At 41.8% G+C, this 23283-nt stretch overlaps 1 protein-coding gene across 1 annotated transcript in view; it reads right to left on the bottom strand.

Annotated features, from left to right (window-relative positions):
- Nucleotides 1-2384: 2384 nt before the first annotated feature.
- Nucleotides 2385-23283, bottom strand: part of LOC120466836 (uncharacterized) — a 72885-nt gene continuing 51986 nt past the window's right edge. The window contains 3 exon segments of the mRNA XM_089128922.1: nucleotides 2385-2567; nucleotides 2569-2770; nucleotides 2844-2890. Of these exon segments, the coding sequence (XP_088985048.1) occupies nucleotides 2480-2567; nucleotides 2569-2770; nucleotides 2844-2890 (337 nt within the window). The 3' untranslated portion in view covers nucleotides 2385-2479.

Raw genomic sequence — 23283 nt, 5'->3', positions numbered from 1 at the left:
TTGTTTTGTCATATGACATAGATATGCATGCAGCATGAATAGGCCTATACACACTAGATAAATGCAGTGAAAAACAGTTATAGTCAAGCAATGAATTAAAGCATATATATTAAATAAATGTATTTTATTTACTGACAACAATAGGAAACATGAATAAATCCGTGAAATCGTAAATAAAAGTAACCATCACAATAAACAAATGCAAACAAATCAACAACACAAGAAACAAGGCTTTATTCAAACTAGAATCATGTATTTACAGGCGATGAACCCACATCCTACTACAGAGAGAGAGAGAGAGAGAGATGAAATAATGACACAGAAAAGCATGTGTCAATATTATTATTATTTATTTATGATTTAAATTAGTTTTAATCAAATTCGTTTTAATTAATTAATTCATTCTTGTTTTCTATAATTGACAGTAGATAACCCATAAACGAAACACACAAAGCCCTTTTAACAAGTACGCCTATCAATAATTATTTATTTGTTATATTATCTGGAATAATTACGAAAATCCGTGCAGCAGGACTATCAATTTATTTATAGCCTATTCAGTTTAATTTTCTAATAGCCTATTTGTCACAGTCTTCGTCTGCACCGTCCTGTCTTGTCATCAGCACTACACTTCCCAGGATCCTCTTGTCTCCACTCCTGAACTCACTCCCTCATCAGCCACCTGTTCCTCGTCTTGTTCATCAGTATCACCTGTCTTCACATCGTTATGTTTGATTCCTCCCTGTATTTAGTTCCCTCTGTTTCATTCAGTTATTGTCGGTCAATGTTGCATGTTACTCTGTGTACCCCGTCTTCCTACCTGTAATTGGTATTAAATATATTGTCTTCATTGGAATCCTGACTCCTCGTCCTCTTCTGCCTGCACACACACTGTGACACTATTATAGATAGGACTACATGCTTTAATTATTAAATTAAACTGTATGTGTCCATTGATTGTGAAGTTAGACATCGAAAATGGCAGATAAAGCGCATGGGGCTGCGTGTTTTTTCTTATTATGATTTGTGTCCTATTTTCTGTTATTACAGTTAACACTTGCATGAGATTTTACTTGTTAAACTAGATGTGTGTGTGTGTGTGATTCCAGCAGAGAGACACACATCAGCTGAGTATTTCCTTGATTTTTAGCTTTATTCACACACACCTGAGGTCTGACGACACCAGATGCGAGACCGAGAGCAGAACACACACTTTACTCCAGTCAACATCTGCTTCATTTCTACACACACTTCCACTGTTATTGCACAATTATTAATAATACACACTGATCTTGTAATGTTCACACACTCATCTGGGGAAATGAGAAACTCTTTCCATTCAAAACAACCACCACCATTCATTGATGCACCTTTGAGCATGGGAAATAAGACTAATAATAATTGACGTTTTGAATCGTAGTGATTGAACAGTCAGTGTGTGTGAGTGTGTGTCAGTGTGACTCTGAAATCAGAATTTTTTTCAATATAGATATACTTCTATACTTTTACAATGCATTATGATTTAAAACACTTATGGCAAACGCCGCTTTATGATCATTTCAACACAAAGAAATAAAAGAGAGAGAGAGAAAGCGAGAGATAACATATTAAAAATCTTTAAATTAAAGAAAGCATGTGGACAGGATCACATTAGTAATGAAATGCTTAAACTCAGCAGTGGCAGCATGATTAAACTCTGGCCAAACTCTTTAATCTGGTGTTGTGGTCCGGAAGAGTCTCTGAGAGCTGGTCTGAGGGACTCATCACACCCGTGTTTAAGAAAGGTGATCGTCTCGACCCCAACAGTTACCGCGGCAACAGCGCACGTCCGTCCACATCTATTCACTCCACACACTCATCAACAACAACATCAACGACAAACAAAGACAAATACTTGCATGTTTTGTAGACTTTAAAAAGGCATTCGATTCAATTCGGCATGATGGACTACTGTATAAAATCCTAAAAATTGGCGGGAAAACGTTTGATTTAATAAGATCTCTGTACAGCAACAGCAAAAGTGCGGTGAAAATCAGGAACCACAGAAGCGCGTTCTTCCAGCAGGGCCGTGGAGTGTGTGTGTGTGTGTGTGTGTGTGTGAGAGAGCCTGAAGGGCTGAGTTAATGTGTGCGTGTGTGTGTGTGTGTGCGTGTGTGTGTGTGTATTTATGTATTTCAAAAATTAAAATTGAGAAATTGTTAAATGTTTCCTCATTTTCTTTGAATCTGACACAGAGACACTGAAGAGTTAACATTATAAACATTATAAAATCTAAATCCAGCATAAAGTGGTTCAGTGAATGTGTGTGTGAATGTGTGTAAGTGTGTGAGTGTGTGTGTGTCAGAGACGCTGTAGAAGGTCAGAGTGCCGGCCGACTCGTCCAGAAACACTCCTACTCTCTTACAGGATCCTGGATCAGCAGAAACATCAGTGGAGATATTATTGTGACGGACAGAGAGACTGTGATGACCAGAGCAGATCAGACTCCAGGACTTCTCATTACATCCAAACCAACAGTCACTCCCTCCTCCTTTCCTCTTGATTCCTTTATATGACACTGATATATGAACATCATCTCCACTCCATTCAGCCTCCCAGTAACAGCGTCCAGTCAGACTCTCTCTACACAGAACCTGATACCACACATCAAATCTGTCTGGATGATCAGGATACGACTGACTCTCTTCCACACACGTCACCTTTCTGTTCTCCTCAGACAGAGTGAGATGAGTGTGTGCTGTGTTTGGATCCAGTGTGAGATCAACGGCGTCTGAACACAAGAACACACATTACAACAGCAACATTTACAACAACACACACTAAAACTGTGTTTGAGGACTTACATCTGTGTAGTCTTGATGTAATCCTGAACTCTCCTCCATGATCCACACTAGAACACACACACACACACACACACACATGAATCTTACTTGACAACAACAGTTCCTATATCAATATAACAATATATGAAACATAAAATAACCTTAATGTAATAATGTAAAATTATGACACACGTCAAGCTTTTTACACCAGACAAGCATGGACACACTCACACACACACACACACAACTGAAACACTCTCACACACACACAACCGAAACACTCTCACACACACACAACTGAAACACTCTCACACACACACACACAACTGAAACACTCTCACACACACAACTGAAACACACTCACACACACAACTGAAACACACACACACACACAACTGAAACACTCTCTCACACACACACAACTGAACACACTCACACACACACACAACTGAAACACACTCACACACACAACTGAAACACACTCGCACACACAACTGAATCGCTCTCACACACACAACTGAAACACTCTCACACACACACACAACTGAAACACACTCACACACACACACAACTGAAACACACTCACACACACAACTGAAACACACTCACACACACAACTGAATCGCTCTCACACACACAACTGAAACACTCTCACACACACAACTGAAACACACTCACACACACAACTGAAACACACTCACACACACAACTGAAACACACTCACACACACAACTGAAACACACTCACACACACAACTGAAACACACTCACACACACAACTGAATCACTCTCACACACACAACTGAAACACTCTCACACACACAACTGAAACACTCTCACACACACAACTGAAACACACTCACACACACAACTGAATCACTCTCACACACACAACTGAAACACACTCACACACACAACTGAAACACACTCACACACACACAACTGAATCGCTCTCACACACACAACTGAAACACACTCACACACACAACTGAAACACACTCACACACACAACTGAAACACACTCACACACACAACTGAAACACACTCACACACACAACTGAATCACTCTCACACACACAACTGAAACACTCTCACACACACAACTGAAACACTCTCACACACACAACTGAAACACACTCACACACACAACTGAATCACTCTCACACACACAACTGAAACACACTCACACACACAACTGAAACACACTCACACACACACAACTGAATCGCTCTCACACACACAACTGAAATGTGCTCACACACACAACTGAAATGCGCTCACACACACAACTGAAATGCGCTCACACACAACTGAAACACACTCACACACACAACTGAAACACACTCACACACACAACTGAAATGCGCTCACACACACAACTAAAAAGTATTTCAGTATGTTGTATGACAGTATTTCAGTTGAAACGGAAGGTGGTTAAAGTACCCACTCCAGTCCAGTTGGTGGCAGTAGTGCACCTCAAGACGAATAACTAGAAGTTGTTGAAAGAAAGTGTAGTAGTAGATAAACTTTATTCAAAGCTATTCATTTACATTGTATGCCAAATTTAACAATTTAGACTCATCTACTTAAATATAGTTATATGTGTTTCGCGCTTCCACTTTATGGAATGCCAAAGCTGACTTAATTAAAAATAAATAAATACATAAATAAATATACAAAGAAATGTAAAAAAGCAAAAATACACAAATAAATACAAAAATAAATATATAAAGAAACGTAAAAAAAAGTACAAATAAATGAGTATTTATACTTTTATTTATTACCTTATTTATGTATAATTGTATTGTTTCACACATTTATTTATTTATTTCTACATTTATTCATTTATTTATTTCCACTTTTATTTATTTCTACATTCTTTTGTGTATTTATGTTTTTATGTCTACATTTATTTATTTTCACATTTATTTATTTCCACATTTATTTATTCCAACATTTCTTTCTCCGTATGCTAATGAGGGGGGCGTGTCGTGTTTCAAACTGATCAATATGCTTGCTTGGGAGTCAGTGAACTGTGCGCTGGTTCCTCTCCACGTTCTGCACTGGTGTGAGAGTCTTGTCGTCAATAATCACAAGCCAAAAAAGCAAGCTATCAGCTATCATATTCATGTGTGCTATGTGTGTTAACCCTATATAGCCTACCCTATAGATACAGTTAGGGTGATATACACAACTTAAAATGTGATATTGCCCACACAGTACTTGCGTTTCGTTTGGTCACACACCACAAGGTGTCACTGTAGCCTCAAAGCTTCAGCACTGCCACTCTGAGTTTGATTGCTCATGTCTGAGTTAAAACACGCCCCCCTCATTAGCATACGGAGAAAGAAATGTTGGAATAAATAAATGTGGAAATAAATAAAATGTAGAAATAAATAAATGTGAAAATAAATGTTGACATAAAAATATAAATACACAAAAGAATGTAGAAGAATGTAGAAATAAATAAAAGTGGAAAAAAATAAATGAATAAATGTAGAAATAAATAAATAAATAAATGTGTGAAAAATACAATTATAAATAAATAAGGAAATAAAAATATAAATACTAATTTATTTGTACTTTTTTAAACATTTTTTGTATATTTATTTATGTATTTATTTATGTATTTTTTTCTTTTTTACATTTCTTCATATATTTATTTATTTATGTATTATTTATTTTTAATTAAGTCAGCTTTGGCATTCCATACCAGTTCCCGCAAATGAGGTGAATTGACTAACATAGATAATGCATCTGTCTTTTCTATCATTTCACTGTAGCTCAGCATCGCGATGTAACGCTAACATTATTACTTTAACTTAACAGCAGCAGTAAAACTTCTATGAAAAGTTTCTATGATGGTTTAACTTTTCAATCAATCTGTGGTTCAAGAGAGGCTGATATAAATTAGCCTACCCTATTAATCTATTGATTTAATTCTTGCATGTTTTTCGTTGAGCATGATCACAGTTCATATTCAAACCTACCTGATTAAAGGGCACCTATTATGGAAAATACACTTTTACATGGTGTTTGAACACAAATGTGTGTTGGCAGTGTGTGAGCAAAACCACCCTAGAATGATAAAAATCCACCCAGTGTTTTTTTTTTACAATCTCAATAAATCAGAACGAGCTGTTCTAAGATTCAGCTCTTTGTGACGTAGAATTGAGCAAGGGGTTTGATTGACAGTGTGGTTGTGCCATAGACCCCGCCTTCGGTGATTTGTACGCCATCCTCCATTGTTTCAACGACAGCCAGTAATATCTCTTGGAAACATAAGTGTTCTGTTGTGGGATGAGATGTAATAATTACATAAGTTTTCACTTATTTCGACATCAGAGCCACTGAAAACACAGTGGATGTATTGTATTTTGGATGTTTAATTGGCGCCTTTCCTTCGTAAATAAGTTTATGTTTGAGCGAATCATTTTCTGACTGACTGTTTTGTGAACGAGGGTCAATTCAAAGCAAGTCTGGTTTCAAAGTTAATCCTCAAGTGTGGATCGTCGTCTACTGTCGTCACCTCCAGTAACAGTAAGTGTATTTTATGATTTTTGAGCAAATAGTCTTTTCAGTCGATGTCAGCCAATTCAACAACAAATGCGTCTAAAGTTGTTGTCGTTGTAGGATGTCTGTGTATATAATTTAAACCTTGTTTGTATAGTGTGTAACCACACGTTTATAAATATATATAAATATATTTATTTATTTGATTTTTTTTAAAGATATTCTATTAAAAACTGAATATTAGACATGTGCCGGTATTTGGTAATGCGATAAATCGCGGTAATGAATATGCACAATATTGTTATCGCGGGCTCTTTTAAAATACAGTGAAAAATAATAGATTCGAATTTAGACTTTTAGAGCGTGCATTACTTATTTTCCTTCATCCGCTCAAACACTGCGTGCTGCGCAAAACGCGCACACTCTGATGTAAACAATCCCCACATGTACTGTATAAGCACTGTGTGCATGCGGCAGTGCGCACTAGTCTAATGTAAACAATCCTCACATGATGAAGAAGCATGGCGAAACGCTCCCGGCGATTTATCTCCGCAGGGCTGCCAACTCTCACACATTCAGCTTGACACTTTCAGACAGGACGCGGAATACGCGCGCAACTCGCAGGGATGTTTTGTTGCTGCGTCGACCTGCATCGATCACGCCGGTGTTAAAGTTCAAAATAGTTCAACTTTTTATTTGTAAAATGATAAATCACGTTGTATCTGAAGGGCAATGTTGAACCAAGCGGTCAGCGTCGCGCATTCCGCGTCCTGCCTGAAAGGCGATTAACGCATTTGGCATTTTTCACAGGCTCTCCCACAGAGAAAAATCACAGAGCAAAGAGGACACTGACACCGACAGACTAGACAGAGCAGGTTACTTTTGATATGAAAGTTGTCATTGATAAATTGATAAAGTTGTTGATAAATCAGCTCTTAGGTTCTGATCACAGATCGTTGCTCCTCAGTTCAAGTAAACCGATCATGTTACTTTAGTTTTTATTTAAAGATACAGTACAACTTACCGAAAGGTATATTTACTTGTACATAATAACGATCAATCAGTGTTTTCAAACACGGAAAGAGGTCAGTAACACTGCAGGAGAACAGTTGTGTCACAAAACGTTACATTTACCTCAGGAAACCCATTTAATGATGACCAGCACAATCAGGGCCGGCCCATGGCATAGGCGGTATAGGCAAATGCTAATACTAATACTATTTTAAAACCATTAATTCGAAATACTACAAAATAAAGCAAAACAGCCCCACAAAATCTTAACTAAGTCCCCCGACTCCGGTCCGGTGCATCAATCTCCCCCCGCCCACTGCTAGTGCTTGAAGTGCGCCAGAAACAGAGCGCGCGCGATCAGTTTACTGTTGGTCATTTGTTTTTTAGCGTCGCCCCTCGCCGCATCCAATGTAGACAACATTGCTTTCGTTTGAGGGCGCTTACACTAAAGCACTCTCTTAGAAATGGGCCTGGCAGCCATCTAGACACGGTGAAAGTTTCCTCATTGTGACGGATGGCCGAATTTTCATGACACATTTAAGTTAGCATTAGACCCCATTTACACCTGGTATTAAAATGCGATCTGTATCCAGATAAGTTATCCGGATAATAAGTACCGATTCCATTTACACCTGGCCACATAAATGTGTTTTTGCAAAACGGATATAAATCCGATCTTAAACTCCCGCGTATGCAGATTTAATGGATTGCACGCCACCAAAAGCAACAGATTTGAGCTGCATTTCGTTGATCATCAGCTAATTTCCAAATCAAAGACATCAATAAAAGAGTGGCAACAGCGCTGGTAAGATAATTTCATTTCTTTACTTGAAGATGATTGTGTGTTAAGCGTCTGTGACTTACTTTCACTTTTATTTGCTATATTTGCACGTTGGCTCGATGAATAGACGCTCAGCTGCTCATCTGCGGTGATGGGTGATCCGTGTCGCAGTAGCGCCGTCATATCTGACTATAACATGACATATAGCCTATAGAACAAGCTCACTCGTTTATTTTTTGCCTTTTTGGGAGGAGTAAAATATACATATGTGGTTTCAACAACCAGATTGCGTTTACACCTAGTAAAGATCCGGACACAATGCGAGCCAGACTACCTCCAGATGTGGTCAGGCAGATCCGATCGCGATCCGATCACAACGCATTTACACCTTGCATTAACATGCGTTTTTTATTATCCGGATAATTTATCTGGATACAGATCGCATTTTAATACCAGGTGTAAATGGGGTCTTATAGTCTGCTGCGATAGATACAGTGCCAAAAAGAAGAGGATACAATGGGATAAAGACAGAGGTAAAGTGATGTAATGAATAAACAGTTTATCTAATTGCATAGTATTAAGATGCTATAATTTAATAGCAGTTATTTGTATACCTTATAACTTTATGTTAACAGTAAGTTAGTTTTGAGTTCTTCAGAGCCCCCAGACAGACAATGCGATTTGTAACAAACACGTCAGTCTTTTTTATATGCATACTATCACTTTTATTATTTAATGTTTTACTATACAGTTGGGAGATATGGCATTTTTTATTTATTTGCCAAAATTAATAATGATATTTATAGGCTACAGGTTTATTAAAAGTAGCTAATGTTTCACGTAACATTCACATTAAAGACATTTAGCAATTTCATTAATGTTGAAAACATGAAACGTGCCATAATTTAGTGGAAGATTGCTGCCATCAATTCCCAAACAGACACTTTTGCTTGTGCTCAATGAATAGTTTGTGCATGAATTACATTTGGAACATGACATCACTGTTATAACTAGAGCGGCTATATATAAATGAAAGAAATAAATATAAAAAAATACAATAAAATAAACCTTCACTGAACATACTTAAGCTTGATTATGACACTATTTTCTTCTAGATCTGCTGTACAGGAGAAAAAAACTTTGTTGCATTATTTTCCTGTTATCACTGTAAGGCTGCTTGAAATATCTGTATTGTAGGCTAAAAAGCACTATATAAAAATAAAGGGGGACTTGACTTGAATGCTAGCTAGATGAATCAACAACACAAATGATGGGGTGAAGTGGGCTGTAATGCATGGGGCGCCACCAGGTAAAATCTTGCCTAGGGCAGCAAATTGGTCAGGGCCGGCCCTGAGCACAATAGTTGACTAGAAAAAAAATAGCAAGAAGTATTTTGCTAAATATTATATTTAATTTCTCTCTTTGTATGTTTACAGCATTATGTGAGAGATTTTTTTTTCTTGAGAAACATTAACAGACTGGGGCCTACCTAATATTTATCCAAATGAGTCAATATTGAATTAAGACTGAATTCAAATCCAAGAATTTAATTGAATAATACAAACAGTAACCTACCAGTCATTGTACCACGTAAACATTGTAACATGTTGTCACTAAACTTTAAACAATTTGGTTTAGTTACCATATGTTTTGCACAATTACACATTGTGATGCAAGTTCACGTTTTTTTAGATACCCACAATGCATCAGTTTTTCTTGAGCATTAAAATATAATTTCATTAAAATATCGTGATAATACCGTATACCGTGATAAAAGCTCAATCAATTAACCGCAGCATGAAAATTTGATACCGGCACATGCCTACTGCATATATGTTCTTGTTCTGTAAGTTAGCCATCATCTCACATTTGCCACAGAAGCACCTGTATGACAGTAATGTAAACATGACGCAACAGGTCCCTCGCATAAATGTAATTTCGCTTGTACGTATCAAACTTTATCACAGTATGTGTTTGTAGTTTCAAAAAATTGCACAAACGTTAGTGTTTGTGTGTGTCTGTGTGTGTTGCACATCCATAATTTCAAAGAGGACGCGATTACAACTCTATAAGTACATAAAATGTATCAAATAACCATACCGAGACGTACTGGTCCATTCTCATTTGTATTTATTCTTCCGAAGTCTCTTCGTCATCTGGGTCTGATCAGAGACTATTTATATATTCCGATTCAAACGTACGCTGAATGACATTCAAAACAGCAGGTCTCTCACTCTCTCAGCCCTTCTGCTTACCGACTGCCATAGGTATCAAGTTACGCCCTCATCCAAAGGCAGGGCGGGGATATGCAGCTCATTTGCATTTAAGGTCGTATACACCAAAACAGCTCATTTTAAAATAGGCCCAAAAAATGACATTTTCAAATGGTTATAATAAGTTAACTGAGGGTATTTTGAGCTGAAACTTCACAAATACATTCTGGGGACACCAGAGACCAATTTTACATCTTGTAAAAAGGGGCATAATAGGTGCCCTTTAAAATAAATAAAACATAATCTCCTTATTTGTTGCATTATTATTATTATTCTGTAACTCTGAATGCATGTGCTGATTACAATAGAAATATTTCATAAAAACCTTTAATATTGGCAAAGTAAGGTAACACCAGTGACAATTTTTTTTAAATGGTAGGCTACATGCAGTCTTTAAATAAATTCACACAAAATATTAAAAATCATTAAGCTGCCATTTATGTGTATTCGTAAAGTCAAAAGGCAATATAATAATGTGGTCTAAGTTTAAATGTTACAAAAAGAAATATATTTTAAGACATCTTGCCATACCAAAAGTGGACGTTTCTGTAGAATGACCCATTACCGTTACTTTGACAGATGTAGCTAGCTATGCACCCAATACAAACCAGCACAGATTCGGCTACATAATAAGGAGGTTAAATTATTATTACTAAATATGTCATGTGTGTGTGAGAGCGTTTCAGTTGTGTGTGTGAGGGCGTTTCAGTTGTGTGTGTGAGAGCATTTCGGTTGTGTGTGTGTGTGAGAGAGCGTTTTCAGTTGTGTGTGTGAGCAAGTTCAGTTGTGTGTGTGAGCGCGTAATAATTTCAGTTGTGTGTGTGAGCGCGTTTCAGTTGTGTGTGTGAGCGTGTTTTAGTTGTGTGTGTGAGAGCGTAATAATTTCAGTTGTGTGTGTGAGCGCGTTTCACTTGTGTATATGTGAGCATTTCAGTATAGTATGTTGTGAATGAATTTAGTTTCACATGTGTATGTGCATGGTAATTGTGAATAATGTCCCAGGGGGCACCTCATTCAAACACACTCACTCACTGACACTCACTCACTCACTGTTTCTCACTCACTCACTGACACTCACTCACTGATTCTCACTCACTCACTGATTCTCACTCACTCACTGATTCTCACTCACTCATTGACACTCACACACTTACTGACACTCACTCACTCACTAGTCTCAGCCTCAGACGTCACGCCCACGGAACGTTGGCTAAACGTCTGATGCATATGGTACACTTAACTGGAAACACTTCAGGAATGTCGAAGTCGTCACCTGATTGGTTGAATTTTATCGGATTTCCGGGTGTCGCGTTTATTTTCGGTCCGCCGGGAAACAAAGCTCAGATGTGTGATTGCGGAATAAAAACTGTTGTGTTTATAAATGACAATCATAGACAGTAAAAGGTGACAATGAGCATTTATCAAGATCAGCTAAACGTAGTTGTATGTCCCCTCCTATCTATTATCTATCCACTAGATGTGCTAAACTAAAGGCTAAAGGGAATAGCGAGTACGCGGCGCCGGAGGTTAGGCGTTTATTTAGTAGGCGTGAGCGCGCTGTGGCGGGGACGTAACTTACATTCGCAGCCTGACTCGTGTGAGTATTCAATGTGCGGCGTTGACAAAGCGGGCATTAGATGGACATGAGCGCGAGTTCCTGGGCGAATTTAATAGCGCGGAGCGTTGTTAACGAATTGATCCATAAGGCACTCCAGTAACTGCTGCTGACTGCTGACTGACTTGTTGCACGCCGATCTGTTGTTGTGGGGACATTTCCACGCCCTGAAACATGACGCTGAACGAAACGAACTGTAATTGGTTGTTTGACATGTCAGTCAAACGGCCTTATGGGCGGGCCTTGGCCAAAGAAAGCTGCTATGAATTCCAGACCTTCAGCCGTCAGTCTGAAGGTCTGGCTACGCGAGACTACTCACTCACTGACACTCACACACTCACTGACACTCACTCACTCACTGACACTCACTCACTCACTCACCATTGTTTTTAAGCAGTACAAACTTAAACTAAACACAACCATCACAGACAACTTTCAGCATTTTTATGATAAAGGCATTTTTAATGATAATCATCTGACATAAGACAGCTTTATAAATGAACGCTTGTTGTGGGACTTGTATAGATGGATTTAGATATACAGTTTCTTTTCTATGAACCCTGTTTATGCATGTTATTTCTGTATCGTCTACAACTGTAATTGATCAATACAAATCTCACCAAAAGGAAAAATTCAGAGAGACATTACATCATCTGACGTGAAGGACTTTCCAGGATTGAGGAACAGAATGAGGAAAGAAAAGACTAATAAACCAAGAGTGAAATATGAGTACATTTCCTCTGTGGAGGGAGACCGTGAGAAACCTTCATCATGAAGATGATAACGGTGATTTCTTGCTGTTGCTCCGTGGATTATTAATGGACTACTCTTACAACTACTTCCTCGTTCTACTTAGCACATATCGGGAGTTTCCGGTAAGAGCGTTCAGCACACACGCGCACACACACGCATGAGAATCCAGATTATCACTATGTTTTATGGCTGCCAATTGTTTAAAACAGTGAATAATGATATTAATCACCTCAAGCCTGCTGAATAAATAAAAAAAAAATGTTCCAATAAATATAATTTATTTCCAACTGTCCAATGCTCGTCTTCTCATTAACTGTGCTTTTCTCTAACTGATATTTCATACCTACTGAGTTTACATTTTTAAATTAATTTGACTAATAAAAAGGATTGCTTGTGTGCGTTGGTGCTTTATTCCAGTCTTTTAAAATAGTGGAACGAATGAATGCTCTATTAAAAAGGCTACTGGATATTTAATTAATCTTAAACAGTAACACACACAGTGTAGAGGAGAATGACAGTCAACTTTGAATATTAATTAAGCATTTTGGGCATAAACATGTAAATATTAAAAAGACTGACATTGAAAAATGACACAGAATAATTAAAATATTGAATCCAAATAAATAAATGTTGGTGGTTCACACTGATGTTATTCCTCTATTCTCACACACTTCAGTGTCGCGGTCACTGGTTTAGACGAACACACCAAAATAATGGCGTATTTTTAACAGCCGCTGCTTTCTCAGATCGGCTTCTGTTGGATTAAAACTTCATGTTGATGAGTTTGGGAAATTCTGCACACAGTAAACATCAGAATATCCCTTTTCCTTTCAATAACAATCTCCGCATTTTTAAATCTTATTGTGGACACTCATTTTAAGTGCGTTTGGTCAACTCAATGACCACAGTACATTGAAAGTAAACATAACCGGAAATAAGCGAGATGTACTATTTCTAAACGTAAGTGCGTCACGAAGCTCAGTGCAAGTGTCTACTGACTTCTCTGGCAGATTACTTCACTCAGAGGAGATATGGGGGAACAACGACTGTTGTATCACAAATAAAAGACTCTGTCAATATTCTGTACATTATATATGTTGCCTGTGGTTTATTTAGTGCATTATATTGTATATTATATTGAGTTCCCTTTCGTAGTCACTTCAAGTTACGTTGAATGACGACGAAATGGGGTTTCACTTAGAAAGCCTATGAGCTCCGAGCATTACAAAACGAGTCAATGGCAAAGAAATGCCATGGGTCTGCGGATTTTGCATAGCGTGACTCCGCCCCACCCCGTGGGAATATAAGGAAGTATGCCGGCAATATGCAGATGTGTTTTTGCTTCGGAGCAAAGAAGTTCTCTTCACTCCTGCAGCCTATTCTCTGACTATCTTCGAGAATCTCCTAGACAAGCAGCTTCCAGTCGGTGTTGGTGTGATGGCGTGTTCCAGAGAGTTGCACATTCCTGCCTGCTGATCTGTGCAGCGTGCGTGTTTTTCCCTGGGCGCTTCAGCACTGCTGCAAGCTTTTCTCTCACAAAAATAGCGTGCACGTGGCACGTCTTTCTAAAGACGATCTGCCCGTGTATTTCTGAGTGCGGTATTCTGATAGATTCAGCTGATGGGCACGAGCGCTGTTTGGACTTGTCTGGGCTTCGATCACGCTCAGACAGCGCTCGTGAATGCGTCACGTTCTCCAAGTAGGAACATGACCATCGCAATGTAACGTTCGAGATTCGATGAGCTCAATATAGCAAGAGTCCCCTCATCCACACCTCAATCTATTTTCTCCACGCGAGATGGCCAGGCCAGGTGGCCAGGGTGACCTAAGACAGCTGTTCTGGAACTAAACCGACAAAATATCCTTGGTCCACACCGCCTCTTTCACCCGTGCGGTTCTGAATGAGTTCGCTGACCAGAGCTGTGTTAGAGGACACCACATCTGTGTCCCCACAGTGCCTCCACCTGGAGTGGCGACCCTAAGCATCCCTTCAATGCCTGTAGGTTTTTTGTCTGCTCTGGTGGCAAACACCCATAGGGCTGCGGGGCAGGCTGCCATCCTTCAGGGTGCTCAATGGCATGCACAAGAGTTGAGCTGATTCAGGGATAATCCAAGAGCTACCTGTCGTCACCGACCTCAAGCGACGAAGGTGACCGCACGCTCCCTGGGTCAGGTGATGTCCACATGCATGGTCAGACATCTCTGCCTTAACCTGGTTGATATACGCAAGGCTGAGCGAACCCTACCTCAACTCCCCCATATCCCCACTCTTCGGCGGCGTGGTCGAGAATTCTGCCCAAAAGTTCTCGGCCGCCCAGAAGCAGACTGAGGCTACCAAACATGTTCTGAACCCACGGCCAGCTTTTCCACCCAGCCGCCGGCTTAGACGCCTCAGTCCGCTTGCCGCCGAACACACCCTCCTGTGACTTCCGTCCCTCCCACCCGGCCCCAGCAGCACAGGGCCGCGCCGTGGAGGTAGTCACAAGAAGGCACCATTGCACCCCTGACAGAGTAGGCCCCCATGGAAGGCTGGTCCTAGCCTAGCCTTCCACTGTCAGGATGTGACATATGACTGAGCTCCCACATCGGAACGGTCTGCCTCCCACGTCTGGGCTAGTCATTCGCTACCCCATCGTGGGTATGTTTGTGGTTCAAATGATCCCGCTGGTTCAATAGCTTTCCTATCTGTCCCGCTGGCTCTTAAGAATCATCAGGCTCAGCTATGCGATGCGGTAAGTTCTTTATTCTTAAGTGCTTTGTTCTAATCACATTATTGAATAGTGTCTGTAAACTGAATAAAGACTGTTTAAATATGATGATATCCATGGGATATGGGATATTCAAGCACAACCATTTCTAGGGTTTACAAAGAATGGTGTGAAAAGGTAAAAACATCCAGTTGCTATAGTTTTTACTATAAAATAGACATCAAATAAGTTTTTGTTAGCCAGTTTCTGCTCAAATGTTAAATTTAAACTTTGGGTTAAGATTCTTTGAAGGCTGACATGCTAACATTGCTGCTGAAGAATCAGTGCTACACTACTACCTTCATTAAATTCTTCTCCCCATAAGAACTGACTAAGAATAAGAATAAGAAGCTGACTTATTTTATGTACTAGAGAAAACTAATACATTGACGAGCCACCCTAATAACCACTCGGCCAAATGCAGCAAAAATCTAACAAAGCTCACAAATGAGATCACATTGCTAACAAACAATGGCACTGGACTTTTTCCTCCTGATATAAAGGAACCAAAAAACTTAAAGTCCTAGTACTCAGTAAGGGAAAGTATTTAGACAAATTAGGGTTGCACAATGTTGCGGCGAACGCCCCTTTTCGTCAGCGATCAGGCGGAACAAATTATCACTCACCTGTGGGCAATCAAGCAGGAAAGACACGCACATTTCCTATTCAGTGTGTCGGCTAGTACCAGCAACGACGCCAGTAAAGCGCGAGAAAGGAAAGCGGCTTTCTAATCAGACTTCACTGAAGCTGTGCAGATATTGGTGCCAAATCAAAAGACAGAACAGACAGCCGGTAAGATCGCCACACAAATCAGACTTTGTTGCACGCTGATGAGGCGTTGAGATGCGGGTGGAAGAAGGCATTCATGTTTGTGCGCTGTAGGAGTTGTGTGTTGTAAACATTCACGTGGTATTTACGGAATCACTTAATTTAGTGATTTAATTCTGATATGTACTCAGATATACGGGATATTATTGGCTTGTAAAGACATGGTTCAAAGTCGTGCATGGTCCTATTTTTATATAACATTTGCCTAAAATGGAAATCAAAAAGAAAAAATAAATAAATAAGTAAATATTTAAATGTTGGAATAGTAGTTTGTACAATTTTTAAAGGGAGTGATTATGTACTGAAAATATTTTGTATGGGTAAAAAATGTGTTAAATTCACTGTTTGGATATTTAAATACTCATGCAATTCATTGTGCCTCCTGTAGTTTAAATAGTAATTTAATGTTTGTGATGAATTTAAACTCAAATAGTTCATGGAGAAATTTGTGTATTTGTATTTATATATGTGTCTAGTGCCGAGTTTGATAATTAATCATTTTTGAGCTCTGTGTGTCTGTTTTTACCACAAACATGCAAAATAGTAAATCGTTGGTGTTTTCTGGTTTTGAAGGTTTTTCACCTGTAATGTCTGGGCTTCAAGAAGTGATGACAAATAAAAGAAAAGGACAAAGATCCAAATTGAGGCCTGGTTATTGAGTGAAACACTTTAATGTTCAAGATTGGTACCTCCCTATCAAGTGAGGGTTAAGCACAACTAAATGAGAAAAACACTTGACAGTGAAAAACCGCTGAGACTGCTTGAAGAAACTCTGATCAAGCTGGCCCATCAGCCCGCCAAGCTCACCTGTAGCTGAGTCCCTGTAGCTGAGTCCCCAGCCCCGCTGCTTGTCCAAGCTACCCACGGCTCCCGCCAAGCCAAGCCCAGTGTGCCAAGTTAAAGTTCATTCCAAAGCCCAACATGGCTGAGTCAAAGTCTCTGCAGCAGTTAAAGAAAGAGAGAACGACTGCCAAACAGCGGTTTTCCCGACTAGCAAACTCAGTGATGAAGTCTTGCAAGAAGATGTCGGCGGAAGAACTGGAGGAAGCCTTCAGCAAGGTCGCGCTGGAGGCTAACCGGGTTTTGGAGGCAAATGAGGAGGTGGATGCTGTTTGGACTGAGGAAGAGGAGCTTGCGGCTACCTCCAAAGAGGGTGAAGCGCAAGACGTTAAAAGGACAGCAGAGGAGTGCGAGCAAAAGCTTGGGGAAGTAGAGGAGGCAGTCCGGAGTGTTCTGTGGCAAGGGTTTGGGTACCCTGAATTGTCCCTGGTATTGGAGGCAGCTGAAAAGGAGTGCAAGCGGCTGGAGAGAAATAAATCTGGCCTGAAATTGGAGGTATATGACTTAATGCTTGATAATCTTGAGGTGTTGGTGAAAGCAGCAAAGGAAGCCATTCGCCGATGGGCTCGCTGGGTCCCAGATGAAGAGCGACCTGACTTTCGGCAGCGCATAAGGGATGCGGAAGGGCGGCTGCTTGACTTGATTTCAGAGAAAGCGACCTTATTACAAGCGAAATTAGAAAACGTGGGGTCCCCTGGAGAAGCCCCACACCGACCACCTGCTATCAAATTGAGGCCAACAGCACTCCCGCAGTTTGATGGAAACAAGCGAAATTTCCATCTCTGGAAAAAGGAATGGGAGGCACTCCAAGAGCAAGGGGAACCTACCGGCTCCAAGGAAGTGAGGAAATTCCAGCTGTTGGATAGCCTTGAGGAAAAGGTAGCAAGGGACCTTCGACTGTCAACTTACGGAACGGCGGATGAAATTTTTCGTATTTTTTCCGATTTGGAAACAAAACAGCAATCGCTCTGGAAATTGTTGAGGAGCTGCAAGCGCTGCCACCAGTAAGAAGCCACCAACCCAGGAAGATTGTGGACTTGATCCAGGTTGTAGAAAAAGCCTTGTACGATCTCAGTGAGTTGGGGAACACGGGCGCCTTGAAAAATCCACTCGTAACGAAGTCCCTGGAGAGCAAGCTACCTGAAATTTTAAAAAAGGAGTGTCTGGTCTATGTGTCAAAAGGAGAGGAGGCTGTATCACCTGAAGACAGGTTCGACATACTCCTTAAGTTTCGAAGAAGTCAGGAGAAGATTTACGAGCAATTAGATCAATTAAGGGATGATGACTCTGGTAAGAGGGAGGCAAAAATTCCGCAAAAGCACGCCCGGACAAGGTCTACCAATTCCTCAAAGTCCCAAGGATTGTGCGTTGTCTGTGGAGAGAGGGCCCACGGGAGGAAGCTGTATTATTGTAAGAAGTTTAAAATGCTCAGAGTAGCAGACAAGAAAGAAGCAGTTAAGGAACTTGGTGCTTGTGGGAGGTGTCTCGAGGTTCACCACAACGATGCAGAGTGCAAGACCAACTTTCTGTGCAAAAACGAGGGATGTAAGGATACTCAAGGTCTGGCCCATCATTATTACCTCTGTCCCAAGGTTGGAAGCAAAGGGGATGGGCTGAGAAGAGAGAAGCCCAGCCCAGCAAGAGGCAAATTGAGAAAGTACACTGAGACCCAGGAGGAGTTCCTGACAAGCCTGGCCCCTGACTTGGCTCAGCGGTGCAGGGATGCGTTCTGTAATTCTGTCTCAAGAACGTTTAGTCCAGCCATAGTGGAGAACGGCCTTGAGGAGTTTCCGGTCATAATGATGATCCTCAAAGTCACTGCAAATGCTGGGCAAAAGATTGGGACCTTGTTAGACCTGGCATCTGACACCAATTACATCACTCATGAGGCTGCAAGTGAGCTGAATTTGAGAAGTGAGGATGTCACGCTTATAGTCCATGGAGTCGGTGGGATGCAAGTAACGGTCGAGACTAAGCGATATCTATTGAAGATCCGGGTCACAACTTCAAAGGGAACCCTGAGATCCCACCAGCTTGTGTGTTACGGGCTGGATAGCATCGCTGAAGTCAATCGGCATGTGCCACCCAAGAGACTGCAAAAAATATTCCCAGACGTTCCCCTTCATGAACTGGTCCGTCCTACTAAGATCGAGCTCCTCATCAGTCATAAAGAAGGCCGGCTCGTCCCTCAGAAGGTGCGTTCAGTCGGTGACCTTGTCCTATGGGATGGTCCCCTTGGGAAAACGGTGGGTGGTTCTCACCCGGATCTCTTGGAAGATGTTACAGTCACTGCCCATAGCTCCAGAACGCATTTTGCACGCTCCAGGAGGACAGCAGCTGCGGAGTACAAGGAAATCATCTGTAATGGTTCAGTCCAGTCATCTCTACTTACCCAAGCCACTTCATGTGTTGCCAGGCGAGATTTCATGGATTGGTGGAGATGGGACAGTATCGGGGCTGCCTGTGAGCCCAGGTGTGGTGGCTGTAGATGTGGAAATTGTCAACCTGGGGGGAAGGAGATGACCATTTCCGAGGAGCGAGAGCTGGAGCAAATAAAGAGTGGATTGACGTATGTAACTGGAGATCGTCACAGTGAGAAGCCACATTGGCATGTAAAGTACCCCTGGTTGGAGAATCCGGTGACATTGCCCAACAATAGAAGGGCTGTCGAAGCAACATTCCGGAGGACCGAAAAGCAATTGGCAAGAGAGCTGGAATGGAAGGTAGCCTATAAAGCACAAATCCATTATATGGTTGAGAGAAATGCTGCTGTCAAGCTGTCAGCTGAAGAACTGGAGGGCTGGACTGGACCGGTGTGGTACATCAGTCATCTAATTGCACCAAACCCCCACTCTGTTACCACACCGGTTCGCCTTGTGTGGAATAGTAGTCAGAAATTCAGAGGCCATAACCTGAATGACCTACTCATCAAGGGTCCAGATGTCCTCAATGACATCCGTGCGGTCCTCATACGGTTCCGGCAAGGTGTTTTTGCTGCGCTTGGGGACATCAGAAAAATTTATAATTCTGTATGGCTTGAGGACCAGGAGGTACATCTTCATCGGTTCTTGTGGAGAGACTCTGAAGAAGAGGATGTTCAGGAATTTGCAATTACGAGGGTTAATATCGGAGACAAACCAGCTGGGTGCATTGCACAAGTTACCATGCGTGAGACAGCGAATCTGCCAATGTTCAACCATTTTGCAGAAGAGCGCTGTGTGCTGGAACAAGATGCGTATGTAGATGACATCCTGACCTCGCACAATGACCTGGGCAAGCTCAAGCAAATAACAGCAAATGTTGTGCAAATCTTGGAAGCCGGCGGTTTTTACTTGAAGCCGTGGGTTTACTCTGGCCAAAGTGGGAGGCCAGAACCCAAAGACCTGGGAAGGAAAGAATCCTCAGTGATGGTCCTTCCAAACCAACTCTCCGAAGAGAACAATAAAGCTCTGGGTCTTGGTTATGATCCAGAAAGTGACAAACTTCGCTTGATGGTAGCTGTGAACTTCTCCAAAAAGAAAAAGAAAATGAGATTGGGAGAAAATCTGTTGAAAAAGGAAGTAAGGGCGCAGGTGCCAAATCCGCTAACCCGTAGAGAGCTCCTAAGTCAGGTTTCTGGGTTGTATGATCCCCTCGGTCTTGCGACACCCGTCAAGCAAAAGGGAGCTATCTTGGTGAGGAGAGCTTTTCAAGAAGCGAAGGTCAAATATAGTCCATCAGAAAACACATGGGACGTGCCTTTGTCTGAGGACCTCCGGGAAAACGCCATCTGCCTCCTTGAAGATTATGCTGAGTTCGGTTGAGATTCACCAGGGCTTTAACACCTTCCGACCCTGCCGCCGAGCCCTGCGGTATCACATTCTCTGATGGCAGTGAACGCTCATACGGTGCTGTATTGTATCTACGGTGGAAATTACCACATGATGTGATCATACGGCTGGTCGAATCGAAGGCCAGACTGACGCCTTTAGACCACAAGGGGGATGTTGTCAAGGCTGAAGTTTGTGGAGCTGTCTATGCTGCCCGTCTAAAGAAGCATTTCCAGAAGCACTGCAGAATTCGTGTAGAGACGTGGTACCACCTGGTTGACAGCCAGACAGTCCTGGGAGCGGTCCAACGTGAAAGCTATGACTACCAGACATTCTTTGCTAACAGAATTGGGGAAATTCAAGGCAGCACAAATGTCCAAGACTGGTGGTGGGTTCCTGGACCACTCAACATAGCGGATATTATTTCCAGAGGGGCAAGCCCCAAGGAATTGGACGAAGGCACAGAATGGCAGCTGGGTCCTAAGTTCTTAAGTCTCCCGCAGAGTGAGTGGCCAGTTAAGTCCGCTAAGGATGTTGCTGTTGAAGCAAGAGAGAACCTCACACGTATCCAGAAGAAAGCTTTTGTTGCTGCTCTTACCCGGGTTGAAGCAAAAAAGGAGCCCTCCATGAATCTGCATAGGCCACCCATTGGGGTTGCAGCCACAAGCCTTCTGGATATCAAGCGGTTCAGTAGCCTAGTGCAACTGATAAAGTCACTAGCGCTGGTCTGGAGAGCGGCAAAGAAGTTTCTTCATGGCAGAGCCAGGGGAAGATTAAAGTGGGAGGCAGTCCCGTTGGTTGGGATTGTTACTATGGCCGAAAGGGAGGACGCCTTCCGAGATTTGTGTCTAGCAGCGCAAGAAGGAGTTACTTTCCCCAGCACCACAACAGACTGGCTGGTTGTGTACAGGGATGAAACTAGTGGGTTGTTACTGTGCGGAGGCCGAATACAGTATTTCAAAGAAGACTGCTGGGCTGTTCCACTAATTCCCTTTGACACCTGGCTGGGTACCCTACTAACACGCCAAAGTCACCAGGAAGGGCATGAAGGGGTTGCTGGGACTCTGTTAAGAATGCGGCAAAAGGCTTGGGTCATACAAGGTAGAAGGCTGGCCCAGAAAGTTGTCAACCAGTGCATTCACTGTCGGAAGGCTAGAGCTCAAGTATGCAACCAAGTAATGGGTGATCTACCAGTAGAAAGGTCAAGACCCGCTGCGCCATTCCAGTTTACTTCTGTTGACTTGTTTGGACCATATCTGGTGAAAGATGACATCAAAAGAAGAGTGTCCATGAAGGTCTGGGGCATCATCTTCTGCTGCATGGCAAGCCGGGCACTATACGTAGATCTTGCCAGTAGTATGTCCACAGAGAGCTTCTTAATGGCCTACCAAAGATGTGTTGCCATCAGGGGCCATCCCCTTAAGGTTTGGTCAGACCCTGGGACTAATTTTATTGGGGCAAGATCTTTTCTGAAGGATTTGTATGCCTTTCTGCGAAGCCAAGATACAGTAAGCCTGGAGGAGTATGCTGCAAAAATTGGGACAAGCTGGACGTGGAAAGTGCTCCCTGCTGATTCACCACATCGAAATGGAGCTGCTGAAGCTGGTGTTAGGGTTGCTAAGAAAGCTCTTCAAAGTTTAAGCAAATCGGCAAATCTTACTTTCAGTGAGTTCCTGACAACCCTCCATTTGGCAGCTAATCTGGTATGTAACACCAAACTCGCTTCTCTTAGGGCGAGCATCTCACAGTGGCGACTTCAAGTCTTTTGACTTTAACAACTACCCCTACAAGCGCCTTCGTGAAGTTCAAGCCCAGGTTAACGAGTTTTGGAAAGCGTGGTGCCAGCTTGCTGGCCCAAGTCTTTTCGTTAGAACCAAATGGCACACTACGGAAAGAAATGTCGCTGTTGGGGATGTTGTTTGGCTTTGCGACCAGAACGCTCTGCGGGGTCAGTTTAGGCTTGGCAGAGTCGTTTCTGTAGCTCCAGACTCAAAGGGCATTGTGAGAGATGTTGAGATTCTTGTCACACCAGGAAATTGTTGCTCAGTCCAGTATCAAGAGCCAGCGACCCAGTCCTTAGTTCCTAGTGACCAGGCTAAGAGGTCTAATGGAGTGATATTGCGCAGAGACGTCAGACGACTTGTAGTACTTTTGCCTGTAGAGGAGCAGTCTCTGTAGTGATTAACTTAAAGTTCTGCAACCTTTCCATCCAAGAACAAAAAGGTTGAGTGGAAGGTGTTGCGGCGAACGCCCCTTTTCGTCAGCGATCAGGCGGAACAAATTATCACTCAC

The sequence above is a fragment of the Pimephales promelas genome, chromosome 3 (genome assembly GCF_988280905.1).
Source record: "Pimephales promelas chromosome 3, fPimPro1.hap1.1, whole genome shotgun sequence".
In the NCBI taxonomy this organism is placed as follows: domain Eukaryota; kingdom Metazoa; phylum Chordata; class Actinopteri; order Cypriniformes; family Leuciscidae; genus Pimephales; species Pimephales promelas.
This window is presented reverse-complemented; position numbering and strand designations above follow the sequence as displayed.